This window comes from Tachysurus fulvidraco, chromosome 12 (genome assembly GCF_022655615.1).
Source record: "Tachysurus fulvidraco isolate hzauxx_2018 chromosome 12, HZAU_PFXX_2.0, whole genome shotgun sequence".
NCBI classification, from domain to species: domain Eukaryota; kingdom Metazoa; phylum Chordata; class Actinopteri; order Siluriformes; family Bagridae; genus Tachysurus; species Tachysurus fulvidraco.
The window spans coordinates 13,458,579-13,475,029 of NC_062529.1; the positions used below are offsets into that span (position 1 = coordinate 13,458,579).

The 16,451-nt window shown below is 40.0% G+C and overlaps 1 protein-coding gene across 3 annotated transcripts in view; it reads left to right on the forward strand.

Annotated features, from left to right (window-relative positions):
- The window catches only part of LOC113659486 (neuronal PAS domain-containing protein 3), a 218,132-nt gene extending 201,885 nt beyond the window's left edge, over positions 1–16,247 (forward strand). For all 3 annotated transcript variants that reach the window (XM_027172293.2, XM_027172295.2, XM_047821804.1), the window contains 6 exons: positions 2,618–2,736; positions 5,935–6,128; positions 6,871–6,977; positions 12,771–12,918; positions 13,277–13,392; positions 14,510–16,247. In XM_027172293.2, coding sequence (XP_027028094.1) covers positions 2,618–2,736; positions 5,935–6,128; positions 6,871–6,977; positions 12,771–12,918; positions 13,277–13,392; positions 14,510–15,903 — 2,078 coding nt within the window. In that variant the 3' untranslated portion in view covers positions 15,904–16,247. The remainder of the gene's footprint in view (positions 1–2,617; positions 2,737–5,934; positions 6,129–6,870; positions 6,978–12,770; positions 12,919–13,276; positions 13,393–14,509) is intronic.
- Positions 16,248–16,451: the final 204 nt, after the last annotated feature.

Genomic DNA, 16,451 nt, shown 5'->3' on the forward strand with positions numbered 1-16,451 from the left:
ATTTGCAGAAAAGATTTTAGGACATAGAGACCTTCATCACTAGTTAGCTGGATTAGTAAATTAGAAATCACTTCAGTAAAAAACAAAGGAAGCATGTGAGCGAGCAAACACGTCTTGGTGACACACTGATTGACTAGATTTCTGGATGAGTGGAAAACTGTGACGGTTGAGGTTCAGAGAGCTGCAGCAGCTGTAAACTATACCAAATGCCTCAAATGGTATTGTGACACACTGATAATAGTAGCAGCACAAGTAACTGAGAGGTACACAGACTTATGTTCAAAAGAAAGAAAAGTGTCACAGGGCAATATGATGATGATGATGATGATCATAATAATAATAATAATAATAATAATAATAATAATAATAATAATAATAATAATAATAATAATATGTGGATAGACGCACACATTTTAAGCTGGTGATCTCTTCCCAATAATTTTAGTGTTTTAGTCATTTTAAGTGCTGCATCTTCAGGTTCTTTACTACAAAAAAAAATGATAATTCATACAATTCATATTCCAGCCAATACCTGCAGTGAGCGCTGGTAAAGGGCATGCTGTAAATGACCTCTCTGCTTCACATAGTGTCAAAGAAAGAATGCTGTATTTCTTTAAGCCTGCCACATGCCTAATGAAAATGCAGAGTTCTAAGGGCTTCTGATCTTGTGTTTTAGTAAAATAGAACTCTACGCTTGACTGACAGCTCTGATCTAAAGCATTTAAGTGTAAGTTTTGATCTCTCTGCCTTTGATTAAAACTAATGAGCTCATTTAATTCAAAATGGGAATCTCTGATAAGAGAAATAAGGTTGATGTGATTGGATTAGAGAGGCGAATTAAACTCTTAGAGCTGAAGTTTGTGCTTATGTAGTGTATTAAAAAGCAGTTGGCGTATTCTGCTGTGTTAGATGATGAGAAAAATTTCATAGTAATTCATATTTAATCAGAAGAAATGAAATGACTAAATATAACATGGCTCTGCCTTTTCCCCAGAGTGATAAAGGACTAGTTAGATTTTAAATGTCATTTAATTCACGTCTTCAGAAGGGGAGAGAATCACAGATTCATGAGAACGAGAGAGTGTGAGAGAGAGAGAGAGAGAGAGAGAGAGAGAGAGAGAGAGAGAGAGAGAGAGAGAGAGAGAGAGAGAGAGGAAACAGATTTACAAGATAGACAGTATTCTCCCCTTTCAGAAGGAAAGAGAGAAAGAAAGAGCTTGAGCATTTTAATCGAGAGAAAGGGAAAGAGAGAATAGGAAAAAGGACAATTGCCATGTAACAGAAACTGTGTTCTCCCTCTCTGTGAGTGTCTCTGTTTCTAAAGCAATGCCACTACACTTTTGTCATATAGAGTGCAGTGGAGTTTCTCCTTGTGTCTTCTGAGTAATCTTATTCCACTCAAGTCTCCCAGTTCTGTCCAAACGCTTGTGTTCTGTCTCCTGAGCTCTCGGTCTGATATGCAGAGTATTTCCATCTGAATGCTGTTCAACTCCTTGTTAGCACTGCAAGCCTTCAACTGAGGAGACAGAAACTTTCAGTCCTAGTGGTGATGTTGTTAATTAGATTTGAAACAATTAGATTTAATTAGATTTAAAGAGAACCTGCTGTATACGCATATTTAGTATTAAGTCTGTCTCATTCCCGATATTTCTCTGTGAAGATGCTTGCTTCTACTTGCTTCATAAAACATCTTTAATAATTTGTCTTGAATTTATTCACATTTAATTCAATATGGAACTGTATTATAATGCACATTATTACCATTTCTGGTAAGTTTTTCTCCAAAATTTTAAATGATGTGTCCTGGGGAGGAAAAATCCAAAGAAAAGAAAGAGTTTTTCAAGATAATGCTTCCATCATGTTTAGCTTTTAGAGATGACAGTAATTCAGACAGTGTCCTAAACAATACTGGCATTATCTAAGAATTTAATAGTTTATGGAATCGATTATAAGACAGATTTCCTTGTTAGCTATTGTTAGCCTTTTAGCTCTAATATAAAAAACAAAAAAGGCAAATGGCAGACACCAAACATGCCATGGTTAATGTCTCACCAAAATTCTAAGATGAATGCTATTTAAGAAAGTTGCTCCTTGTCAGCTGAACGCTCTTTTAAAATCAACCAGAACGTTCTTTGTATATTAGCCGTCAGTCAGCATGAGCAAACTATTTACAGCTTAGCATTTTGTGTTTGTGTTTTGACATTAAATGTAATCTTACAGTATGGACTTCTCCAAATCTGCTCGTTTTATAATCCGCAGATGTCTAATAAAATACAATATTATGTCATGCTTGCTTTACAAAATGTGTTTGAACAATATCATAAAGCCTATAGAGCAGTTATCGCACTAGAACAGGGAACTGTTGTTGCTTTTTGAGGGCATAATTCAAACATTGTCAAAGTTCTATTGACATTTGGTTTTTCCTCATTAGGTTGTGCTCTTCCATTAAACATCCAGCTCTAGATGATAGAAACTCAATGAGGGCTTCTTACAAGCCATCTCATCCAGCAGAGCTGTTTAATATCGTCTCCTCTCCAGGGCTTAACTGCGCACTACCATATTGGAAAAGTAATGTAAAGTAATTGGATTTTTTTTTCTGTTGTGTTTGCTCCTGCAGTGGAGTCCAGCAGTCCGAGTCACCTCTCTCCAGATAACACGTTGGAGCGTTCCTTCTTCATACGAATGAAGTCCACGTTGACAAAGAGAGGCGTCCACATCAAGTCCTCCGGCTACAAGGTAACGCCATGTCCCGGGGCCTTCTGGCTCTTCAGTCGAGCAGCTAAATCTCCTTGCACTCAATCACAGCTCCCCTGTGTGTGGTAATACAGTGTGTAGCGGACGTTGGGCTGAATATATTACGTTCGCCGTGCTGACAGCTTCTGTGGCTTATTTGATTAGAGCTGTTTTGGGATATGCTGATGGATTTTACACAAGCAAGTCTCACATTTTGGCCTGCAGACTAGAAGGAGCTCTGAGTTGTGACTTTCATTTTTATCAGTACATGTGCTAATTGATTTGTTCATATTAAGACCTTGCTACAAATTTAAGCACAGAATGTTTTATAGAGGCTTGTTCTTGAGGCTTTAATCCAGATGAACAGAGACATTGTGCATAAGACATTTTTAAACACTCATTTGATACTCTGGATTGAACATATTCTAAGTAGCGGGTGTGTTTTAACATCTCATGCCTTAATGCTTTTATTCTCCTTTTTGGGAATGTTGGATTAATGTCTCTATGTAAGTAGGATATACATGGGAATGATAGACAGAGAGACAGCCATCTCCCTCATGGGTTTCTCATCCCCCTTCACTTTGGCTTCTTGGCAGCGTCTGTCTGGACATGGATTTGATGCAAATAAGCAGGAAGCTACCCCACTGCATAAATATTCGCATTTGTAAATGTGCCTTATGAGTCACACAAGGACATTTCTTATTACATTTATTCTGAATTAAGTTAACCCTCACATTGTTACATAATACAAAGGTCTGAATTTTGCATTTGGCATACCAGCATTAGGCGATAGACAGGATTCGGAGAGGCGAGGTGCACGGCACATGGTGGCTGCTTATATCCCCTCTTCACTCTGGAGGTCAAATCAAAGTGAATTCCTCTCCAGCTTAAGCCCCTCTCCTTTTTAAGCATATCTCAGGATTCATCTCATTTAATGCACTCATGTAAAAGCTCCACGTCATTATTTGTGCTGTATCACATTTCAAAAGCACTCTAGAGAATGCCTAGGAACAGATGAATCTTATTTCTTATGTATACCTCCACTACATTCACCAAACCGGGGGTGAGGGGCTGAAAGGGCGAGAGAGAGAGGGGGGAGAGGGAGAGTGCATTGTGTGCTAAACCATGAATTATAAAAATTGATCCCTTTGTTATGTTGGCTTGTATTAAATTGAGATATGCTATGCGCCTGCCTCTCACCGCAGCCGTGGCAAGCCCTTGCCGTGTCAGTTTGCATTTAGCAGCCTGAGCATATTTAATGTTTTTGCCAGGGCTTATGATGTTCTTGCCAAGAGCACTCCTGCAGCAATTCACTGCCGACACTCTCTTTGTGGCATTTACTTCAAAAGTTGTATTTTCAAACTAACTTTTTGATGCCTCTAGCTTTGGGCTTCTAAAAGGATCATTTCCATTTGGTATATATTTAATACATTTAAATGTTTATTTACTGAAAGGACCATGGTCTTTGTGTGAAACCGTGTTTTGTGGTAACATGTATCTCACAGAGACCTCCTCTCTGGAGTGCTGCACAGTTTATGAGGCGACGCAAGTGGGTTTGATATCAGCTGGTAATTAGACATTTTCTGTCTCTGACATTGTGCTGTGATGTCTTGTTTTTTGAAGGCTGGCAACAGCTGTGTTAAGTATCTCTACATGCCAATCCCTCAGTCTCATCCACACTGCAGACTGCAGACAAATACAGACCAGCCGAATGCCAGCTACACATTGCAATCTTGTGCCAATTCCTCCTCAAGCACAACATCCATTCGGACCCAGGCTACCCTCGAATCCCTGGATTTTTTTATTTTTACGTCTTATAATATTCAGCAGTCACAGGGACAACTTTATAATATTTCAAATTCAGACTGTGTGTGAGCATTTCATAAAACAAATTCCAATCATGTCTCATAACACAGTAGAATGACTGACATAGATTAAGCATTTCACAATCCGTTTTTCTATATGATGGTCTCTAAACTATATTACAACTCCAGAGGTTTCTGGTTCCATCTTTCTGTTTGCATTTCAGCAATATGTGTTGTATATTTCCAATATAGCATGGCTTTGAAGATCCAGCCATGACATATTGAAAAAAGATAAATAACATCAGTCCCCCACAGTCAATATCCCAGACACAAAGTAATGCTGTTATCTGCAGGGAAACAAATAGGCAACTGTTTATATAGAGAGCAGACAAGGTAGCACATCTGCCTAGCCTGATGCTCTACCTACAGTATGGATGCAATACCTATGGAGGTTAGATTGGGTTAATTTATGCTTTAAACTATATCCTCAATAAAGCTATTCATAAAATCTATTTATAAAAAGTACTGATTATAAAATGTACATACATATCCAGTTAACGAAAGAAGCAATAAAAACAATAAAGAAGCAGAAAAATCATGGAGTGCAAACTGGAATCAAATTGATTGTAACATATCCTGGAAAGTTAGAAACTCACTTAATCGCTCTCTAATTTGTTAGAGCTTTTGATGTCTCGAGTGTTAAAGCAGTGCATACCAGCTCCAAATCCAGGCTCAGAAGAGGCCTCGTTTTCTTTAAAGTGGCAGTCGCATAGTCCTTGGTTTTGGTCTTTTCCCCCAGTGGAGCAGCCCAAAGCATCAAAGCGCGCTCACGGCCTGCGAGAGAAGTGACTACAGGGGCCAAATCTGTCTGTATGAATGAGGAAAATAACAGCTCAGAGGTGAAGCAGTGAAAACCCAGTGTCAGAAGTTTAAAAAATTACAAAACAATTCCCCTCTGGTTTATCTGGCTGATTAAAATGGATAGGCTAAGAAAATAAATAAATAAATAGAAAACGCAGGGTTGCCGAACTAGTCGTTCTCTCAAGGCAAAATGAGGTGAAGAGTTTAAAGCTTTGTAAAAGTTTAAAGCTAGACAAACCTAATTAGCATCTGTTCTTTGTTTTACGTTTTTATTATTTTATTACATTTTAATATTTAATTATCAGTGTATTCTATCTGTCTTTCAAGTGGAAGAAAATCCTTCATAACAGCTGACAGGTTGCTATGGTCTTGTCTTTGTCCAGGTTAAAAATACAGTGTATTGGGATTATTACTCACAGTGCAAGCTTCCTTCCCAATATTTGAGTGTAGTGGCCCAAAGATAAAGCACATGTATTCCATTTTATGAACTGTGGACTTTTCTCTGAACTGGCTCTATCTTTCTGTTTTCTCTAAGGTGATTCACATCACGGGCAGGCTGAGGATAAGAATGGCGCTAACGCACAATCGCACCGTGCCCAATCAGATAATGGGCATGGTGGTGGTGGCTCATGCCCTCCCTCCCCCCACTATTAACGAAGTTCGCATCGACTGCCAAATGTTCGTCACACGGGTCAACATGGATCTCAACATTGTCTACTGTGAAAATAGGTAACAGCCTTGTTCCCTCCGAAGTGCAAGATCAATGCCATTAAATCTGATGAGGTGTTGATTTGGTCATTTATCACTTAAATTCAAAATATTATTCATCCTCATCAGTTGCTTAATTTCTTTAATTAACCATATGTGCTGAGGCTCCTGCCACATCTATCGTTCTTTTGAAACTCAGCCCAGAAAGACTTCATTTTTACTTTCAAAACCTCTGTTACTACAGTATCAAAGCCATTTCTGTTCTGCAAAATGAGAACATCCTAATTTGGTCTGGCTTGAAAGGAAGCGTCTTATTAGTTTTATTAGTTTTATTTATGTCTCGAGGATTAAAGTCACCCCAATGGCTGCTGAATTTTTTACTGCTCCCTTCACTTAACATATTTATGAGGGAATGGCATGTGGCCAAGTCTATTGCATAGTTATCATCACTGGAAAGCTTTTTTTTAACATGCCGTTCAATCTCAGTCTTTTCCTGTAAGAGTCAGGCAAAAAAAAAGATTTAAAATCTGTGATAGTTCTGTTTTAACTGAATTAGATTTGTATTAGTTATACAGTAGGTAGAGTTTAACATACAATCATTATGAAAGAATTAAGAGAATGATTCATTTACTGAAGAATTTGGAAACCACTGACGCTTTACTGCATGCACCTGTTTCAGTAAAGATCTTTTGACTGATTTTCTAGCCTTGGTGCATCACCGTAACAAAAAGATAGTGAATTCCATGTTTTCCTTCCCCTCCAGAATTAGTGACTACATGGACCTGACACCTGTGGACATCATAGGGAAAAGATGTTATCAGTTTATTCATGCCGAGGACGTGGAGGGCATTCGGCACAGCCATTTAGACTGTAAGTAACTCCAGGCCTTGTGAATGGTAACACTACTATCATTCATAAATATTTTCTACTGATTTTATTTGAACAGAGTTTGTATGGATGCCTGCACTGTTTATATGCTCTGCTCGAGCACAACAGCATCTGCTCAAAGTCACCATCAGCTGAGAGTCGAGTAAAAACACAAGCAATATTTTCCATGGTCGTTTTAATACAGTCAACTCGTGTCAATTTGCAAGCAGTAATAAGTAGCTGAAATGTTTCTCTAAGGAATTCTGTCATGTAGCGATGTTTAGAAAAGCTTTCTCAGGGATTAGTTTGTTCTTCAAAAAAAAAGGAAATGTCATGTAGAACAGGTGAAAGAAATAAAGTCAAAACATATCAATTAGTCAGAAATTATGGAAATGAAAAATGGGAATCATTACCATATTGTTCAGTCTGAGCATTGAGGTGTGTGTCTGTCTGTTTACAGTGTTCTTAAAGACGAAGCGTACTATCAGTATCAGCTTTGTAAAGCTGTTGGAAATGATGCAGCTTTGGTTAAGACTGCATGTAAAAATGATCTTCTGCAGTTATTTTATGCAAATATACAATAATAATACAAAAATGAATATCAAGTAAACACTAAAAATTGTGCGCTGCACTTAATTCACATTCCCATGTTGAAGAATGGTTTCAGACTTAGCTTGAAGTTAAGGAAGTTAAGTTAAGCTTTACATGATCCTTACTTTACCATTACATTACTAGTGCTACTGAAGGCTACCGTGTCATTTAGTTATTAAAAGTTTTGACACCCATAAGCAAACTAAAAAAACTATAATGATGGACAGATTTGGCATTTACCAAAGTTTAGTGAATTTAGCTAAAGAGCCATAATGTAACCAACTTTTAAACAATGTTCCGTTGTACACTATTTTTGAAAGATAAATTATAGACTAAAACCCAGCATGTATACTCAAAGGCTAGTTTTATATAAAGGGTCGTGTCCTTAGACTGTGTTGGCTGATGCCAATTTAAATATGGGTTAAATTTGAACAGCCGACGTATTGTTGTACCACTAATTTTAAGCAGTCTAAAAAAAAAAACAGACTAAAGTAATTAACTGGAATATATCTAGCCTGATATTGAACATCATTGATTCTTTAATCCATTATTCTACTTTAATGGGACACTTCTTTTTTTTATATCCTATGAGCACAAATGATTTACTTTTCAACATCGTCTGTAGTGATCAAATAAGAATAATCACAATTTATGGCTTATCTGTCATTTCACCTCTTGCTTCTGTCACTCAAAAAACATGATGACGCCACTGAAAACAGGAACTCCTGTGTGTCTCAGTGTTCCTCTCAGGTTTATGCTGCCCTTCTCCGTATACAGCCAGTGCATTTTGATAACACCTTTACACCATGAAGTGTTTATCTTGGCAAATACCCCACAGGAATACTCTTTAAATTCTCCACAACCTTTGGCATGCTTTACTATCATCGTTCTCGGCAGGAGGGGCACTGACTGCCTGGAGGTGCGACTGTGCTTTTGAATATCCTAAATCATCTGTTAAGTGTGTTTTGGCAGGACACTTTTTTTCCTGTACTCTCCACTCGCCTGCACGTCATGGCAGAAATTCAAAACGTCATTGAGAGCAGCGTAGCGTTTCATACAGTAAATGCACGCTTGCCTCGGCAGCAGGCAAGTTGCCATTATTTAAGTAGTGAGGGATGAGGCACACGGGTGGGGCGGGGGGGATAAATCCCTCACTTTATTAGGTGTTTGTGGAGGAGGACGAGTGTCCTTGGGGCTGTTGGGTGAATTTGAAGCTGTCTGATTAGATATTGCAAGTTCAACTGAATTAGAGTGCAATTACCGCTGCACTGCAGTGTCCCTTTGCCTTAAAAAGCCACCAGATTGGGTCCATTAGGCCTTGATTTGAAACCCAGCAGAGAGAAAGCAGAGAGGAGTGCATTGATGAGGGAGTTAGAAGGCTGAGGGTGGCCCAGAACCACAAATCTCCAGCTGTCCCTGTCTGTCTTACCATCTATTACACATTACAATGCAGGCAATTAACATAAAAGTGGAAGCGATGGCAAGGGCCAGCTGCAAAGTTGATGTGTGATACAGTCGTACAGTATTTCGCTTAACATTTTATCATGTGAAAGCAAAAACAGTAACTGCTCTAAGAGAAATCAGTTTAACTGCAGATTTACTCAAATTCGGTAGAAATATTATAGCATTTATACAAGACTGAATTCATAAGAATTTATATGATACAGTGTCATATAGAGAAACTTCTAGATGAATAGGTCACTTAATTTCATAACTAAGTTTAATCTCAAAGATTGAAGAAATTCGGTTGTCATAAATTGGCTTAAACAAAATAATAAAATTACTAATGTTTTAAATCCAGATGCACATTTTGCACATTTTGATCAAAATACAACAATGAACTCTGAAATTAAATTCGAGGAAATCTTTGACTTGCTCAGAGAACACTCTGCATGTATAACCTGACTGACCATTCCAGCTTAGTTTGACACCGTCATTGCCGTTCAGATGAAGGGCTCATCAAGCAGAGCCAGGAGTGTGTGTTGAAGAAGCAGCGACCGTTCGCATTGCAGCCGCTGCTCTCCTGATTGCCAATCAGAGAATGACATCAGGTCACGCGAGGCCATCAGATCAGCTGGAGTAAGGGAAATGAGAGAGCGTGGCTTGCTGCACTAACCTCTCTGCTCAATAGGGCAGCCAGCACTAACACACACACACACACACACACACACACCAGCACAGTAACTGTGTTACACTCCAAACAGTGCTTTCATTGCTGGTAATATTGTGATGCTTTTCATATCTACACATCAGGAGATACAAAAAAAAAGTAGTCAGATTTTTTACTAAATATTTAAATATAGTAATTGTATTATTATTATTTTATAGTCTTTGGAGCTCTCAGTCATTAGAGCCTTGATATTTGTAGTAGGGTTGCCATCAATACACCACTGAATTCTGTGCTGAATGAATGTTACTGAGCCATCTATTCCTCCTTTTGCTGCACAGAAATCAATGTTTTTTCGAAGAAGTCAAAGAACTTAAACTGTCTTCACCCAATTATTCAACATGACAGGATGGCTGTTCCTTTCCTGTTCATGTCCAATTTTTCTCTTGAACTTTTAAACGTACATAACAGTCTTGGAGGTGCACGGAAGACGAAAGCAGTGTACATACTGTATATTAACAATGTTAATTCCTATAGTCATCGCCAGTCCTGTATATTATTACAGGTTTTGTATGTATTTCTTTCCCTCCCCGCTATCAGTGTGCAACATTGCATTTGTTGTATTTGTTCTATTCAATTTTCTGTAACAAAACGAACATGGCTGGATGTGCTTAGTCTGGTGTGCAAACATCAGCTCTTTTCAAAGGTATTTGATGTAAGCAGATGTTTCCTATCTGCAGAAATGTAATGTGACAGAGCTGACCTCACCTGTGTCAGCCACGGATCAGGAGCAACACACCATAAATTAACAAAAGGCTTTCCGCTACACAGCTAAGCATCTTACGCTCTGTGTAAATGCTCTGTGTGTGTGTGTGTGTGTGTGTGTGTGTGTGTGTGTGTGTGTGTGTGTGTGTGTGTGTGTGTGTGTGTGTGTGTGTGTGTGTGTGTGTGTGCGTGTGTGTGTTTTTACCAGCCTAGACAGTGGGTGGGGGCTGGGAAGAGATAGCTGAGAAAAGTGTGCAGAAACCCCAGGAGAGGGAGGCTGTGTGCCTGAAGGCAGACTCATAGAGCTGCTCTCTGTAGACTAGTTCAAACTGACTTTAATGAAAGACTCCCCTCACTACTTATTGAGCTTAAAGACAGACTCCACCGTCTGCAGCAAGACAGAAAAATACACCTGATACACACAGCCACATTTATAGTAATTTCCTTTATTAACAGATTTAAATGCTGTAAAAAATCAGGACATCTGTTCAGATATGTTTTTGTCTATTACTTATTTTATTTTACTGATAACATTCAGGAAATTAGTCCACATGACATTCGATACGACATTTGTTTTAGGATACAAAGTTTGTAGGTGTTCACATTATCATTTGTTCACCCTTAAGAGAACATTGCTGTAGTCGTTTCTGTAGCTCAGGGTGAGGGTGAGCCGGACTACTACACTAGTACATTACTACAAATCACAAAACACCACCCAGCCTGGTAAGAAGAGCTCTGCCTCTAGCCAGGAGACTTTTACCAAAGTCTGTCCCACTCATTCATAAAAGGCTTGTCTTTACGTTAATACCCCAATGGACTGCAAGGACTTTTCCATAAAGCAATTTCACGGTGTAAATGACTTGCTTTTATGTGACAATGACTCCCCATGCCTCTCCCGCTGTGAATGGGGGCCATGTTGGGTAAAGGGTATCTGAAAGGTAGCTGCTATTATGGAATGTATCCAAGTGATTAAACGGAAGTGAAGGACAGAGGCCCTGCATAGACAGAGAGAGAGAGAGAGAGAGAGAGAGAGAGAGAGAGAGAGAGAGAGAGAGAGAGAGAGAGAGTGCCCATCCTCCAGGCTAGCCTGAGGCTTCAGGAGAGAACAGCTAGATTAAAGATGCCGTATTCCTTTTAATGCCTCCAAAGGCTGCAGAGATGATTCTGAGAGAGAGAGAGAGAGAGAGAGAGAGAGAGAGAGAGAGAGAGAGAGAGAGAGAGAGAGAGAGAGAATGAGGGGGCGGCTTCATTACCACTAAATCAATAGCGCAAACAGGTCCTGATTGATTTAATGGCAGTGTAAGTGAAAGGGGTTAAAAAATAAGGCTCACCTGCTCAGCAGCAGCACCAGGCTGAGGCAGGGCTGCAGTGTATTGACGGCAATGCAGATGAGCCCAACTCATTAAGATAGAACCAAGCAAAGAACAAGCCTGGACTTCGTACAGACTCAGTTTTAAAATGAATTGCTGGATTTCCTTGTTAACTTCATATCGCTGCTTTTGAGAACATACATAAATCTCTTGGATGAATTTAAACACATTTCTATTTGTTACTGTGGAAATCATTTTGTTTCCTGAAATTAAACACTAAGTTTAGATTCCCAGGCTTTCAGTATTCTGGACCATAGTGTGTACAGTGAGGAAATGGTGAAGGTTATAACAAGGGTATGAACAATAACCACAGTGAGCAACTCAGAAAAACAACAAATTCCTATCAGATATTTGTTTATCTGGTTTTCATTTGTCCCCTTCATTTGCCAATGAAAGCAGACAATAAGTTAAATCAATTAGCATAGCTTTGAATGGTGCATTAAACAATATTATTTGTTTGTAGTGGTTTTAGTTTTTTTGAATATCTAATTCACCTAAAATCACCTAAAGTCTTTTTTTATTTTTTATAAATGTGCCTGTATTTAAAAGAACATAAATTCGTGACTTAGTTCTGATTCAACCATTTTAGCTTTACAGAAAAATGATTCATGCAAATACATATTGGTTGAGATAACATTTAGCACTTAATTTAGCCAAATTTATTGCAGCCAGACAAGGACACAGTATAGGAGTAGTCTCAGACAAGGACATGGCTTAGGAGACAGTGCAAGCAGACACAGCGCACTCTGCTGAGCCAGTGTGGGTACTGTGCTCTTATGAGGAAATTCCAGATGCAGTACAGTCCTTTAGCACTGCCAAGTTCAGGCTTTCGCAACAGAATAAAATAATTACTTACTTTTATTTAAGAAATGATCTGCAGTAAAATCTTATGATGTAACATAGCTTACAATATATAACACAGTTACTAACAATTTTCTCCCCTCTTTGTTTCTCTCTTTCTAGTAATGAATAAAGGTCAGTGTGTGACAAAATACTATCGCTGGATCCAGAAGAATGGAGGTTATATATGGATCCAGTCCAGTGCCACTATTGCTATTAATGCCAAGAATGCCAATGAGAAGAACATCATCTGGGTCAACTATGTGCTTAGGTAAACAGTGCTCCTTCAGTTAAGTGTTATCCCAAATTACTGTGACGCTTATTTGTCAATTCCCATCAGAAAGCTAGAGGATTTCCATTTGCAATTGCGAGGCAGCAACAGCCAAATAAATAGATCTCTGTAAGCCTCTATTTAATCTCCTCTCCCTTTGTGGGCACGAGCAGCGCCTAAGTCTGAGATCATTAGAGAGATGTGTGCTCGTGAACACTGGATCAATCAGGATGTTTAAAATGTTCAGGAGCAGCAAGTGTACTCTAGGTTATTTCACCTTCATTCCACCATGTACTGGAAGCAGTTCAGCTCTGTGAATAATGCTCTTCTCTCTCTCCCACTTTTTTTTTTTGGACAGTAATCTGGAATACAAAGACACTCCCATCGATATCACACAGCTTCCAAATTTGCCAGAGAAAGCCTCAGAGTCCTCGGAAACATCTGACTCAGAGTCTGACTCAAAGGATAATTCTGGTACAGTAAATTATTTCTTCAAATCTGGATTGTACACATTCTATGAACTAATAAATTACAGTTATAACAGTAGAATAAAGGCTGCACAAATGAGGTTTAACATTTCAGCTGCTTTCATGTAGTACAGAGACCATACCATTTCAAGTGTTCACCTTTCATGAAATGGCCAATTATGCCCTGCAAGGTAAAGAGGCATGAGGCTTCAACACTCCTAGTAAAAATGGTTAAAAGGTTGATTAAGCCTGGGCAGTCAGCTGGAGATATTAATTATGCATTCCAGCAGAAGATTGAGTGTGATTCCATAGATGGGTTTGGGGCACTGAGAGGATGAGGTAGACTGACAGGTTGGGGAGGGTGCCAGCATATTGCCTCTTGGCACCTCAGCATGGCCAGCCCTCTGCCAGCCTTCATCATAAAGGTTACCGTCTGTGCCAGTTGCAGCTGGACTAGATCATGCCCTGACTCCTTTTTCCTCATTCTGTCTCTCTCACCGTCTTATTCTTCCTTGTTCACTCAGTCAGTCTCACAAGGTACTTGGCTCACTCCTTGTAACACCAAACCACAGAAATCCACAGAGTGCATTTGAGATGTCACTTCAATATGGCAGCGATGGGGAACAACAATGATTAATAAGCCACACTGTTCTGTCCATTATAAAAAGTAATCAGGGAACTTGACCTAAAGTGGAAGAAACTGGAGCATTTAAAGGACACCCATGACTAAAGAAGTGACAGATGAGTCACTGAGTGATGACTAATTCTGCTATAATGCTGTCTGGTCTAAAAGCTTTTGCTTCCCAAAATATTATATAGTTGTTGAATCTCAAATCAGTGATGAAGGTATATTAAAAAACTCTGCAGATGCATCACACATCATTTACAAATAAATGGCTTTAGTAATTTAAATATACATTACATGGGAGTTAAAGCTTACCAAGTATATTCAGCTGCCCTATGCTATTGCCTGATCAGTTAAAATACATTTTTAGTTTAACCTGGTTTAGAGGAAACGCACTGGATTGGTAAATGTTACGCATGATGGGAGAAATAGCAGTGCTCATGATAAATTCTGTGATCTTATATGCTACCTAAACATTCCTGCCTTCTTTTTCTTTTAGAAAACAATGATAACTCCAAGTCAGATGGGAAAGGAAATCAGTCTTCTGAGAACAGTGAAGAGCCAGAGTCAGACAGTAAGAAGCCGACCAGACACTCTGAGCAAGAGATGAGGCATCAGGAGGAGGATAGTTCCAGTAATGCAGAGAGCCAGGAGAGTGAGGACAGCTTGGAACCCTCAGATTGTGAAGCAGAGAACAAGGAGAGTCGATTGGCTCGTCTCAGTGGTCTGCCCATTAAAGTGGAGCATTATGGTGATGGTGAAGGAGCAGAGCTTCACAATTCTCTCTCATCCTCCTCTGAGGAAGAGGATGAGGAGGAGGAAGAGGAAGACAATGATGAGATTATGAAGGACTACCACAGTGAAGAAGAACTGAGTGGTCCACTGACAAGTAAAAGGCAGAAGAGAAAGAAAAGGAGGAAAAAGCAGAAATGGGAGGGCAGCCGTCAACGTCTGCGACTTTCACCACCAGAGGATGTCACAGCGAGTCCAGGAAGTCTGGATCCAACACTGGGAGAGCAGCCGCCGCTACTGCCACCTCCATCACCCACGACTGCCTCAGTGCTCAAGATCAAAACAGAGATGGCAGAGCCTATCAACTTTGACAACGACAGCAGCATCTGGAACTTCCCGCCCAACCGGGAGATCTCACGCAACGAGTCACCTTTCAGCATGACCAAGCCTCCTAGTGGCCATGAAGCCTTCCCTGCTGCCATCCCTGACTCAGTCCTCACTCCACCAGGCACTGAAGGAGGAGCAGGCATCAGGAAGCCCAACTTCACCAACAGCAGCAGCGGTAGTAGCAGTAACAGTGCTCCCACCTCAGCCGGCCTGGCACCCTCACTGTCTAACTCCTCAACTTCTGACCCCCTATCACCTCCACTTTCAGCCTCACCACGTGATAAGCAGCAGGGCACACCCACCTCCCAGAATTCTCTGCTGTACAGTGGCGACCTAGAGGCCCTTCAGCGGTTACAGACAGGCAACATGGTACTTCCTCTGGTGCAGCGTGTTGCAGGCACACTGGCTGCCACCAGCACAGCAGCAGCTCCACGTGTCTACACGGCAGGCACCATTCGCTACGCACCCGCTGATGTCACACTGGCTGTGCAGGGCAACCTGCTACCCAGTGGCCATGCCGCAGTCAACTTTGTGGACGTGAACGGGCCTGGGTTTGGTATTGATGCCAAGACACCTATGGAAATGCTCTACCACCATGTGCACCGGCTCAATATGTCGGGTCCGTTTGGTGGCGCAGGCACCGGTGCCAGTCTCGCACAGATGCCCACTGCCAACGTCTTTACCACGGCGGAGGGACTATTCTCTACACTTCCCTTCCCTGTCTACAGCAATGGCATCCACACAACACAGACTCTCGAGCGCAAAGAGGATTGAAGCAAAACACTGAGACCATATTACTGTGTTCAATTTAAATCAAGAGACTCTTTCGAGGCCTATGACTGTGTTTCAAGTTGGGGGTGGGAATTAATTGTTCTAGCACTTTGAATTTCAAGCAGTTAAGCTTGTGTAATTGAAACAAATGGTTTCTCTTCCTGTGTCTTTCTCTAGTTCTTTTTCTCTTTCCCCTCTTCTTCCCTTCCTCCTATAGAGCCAATGACATTTTGTTTAAACAAACTAAACAGGCTCATCTCTATTTCAGAGTTCCTTTGAGCCAGAGAGAATTCACCACTCAGGTGTGTGTTTTTTCTCCATGGTGAAATAAAATGTGCTTTTTTTGACTTCATTACAGTGCATCCTTATTAGGATGTCTTATGTATTTAAAGGCAATTCACAAAGGAGATATAAAAAAAAACTGTGTTTTTTTTATCAATAACTTGATGTGATCAAGGCTGACACTGACAAAAGGATGTTACCCTGTTTGACATAGTTGAAAGGGTTAAAGGGTTCTTTCTTAATGAGGGAATAGTATTTTAGAAATAATG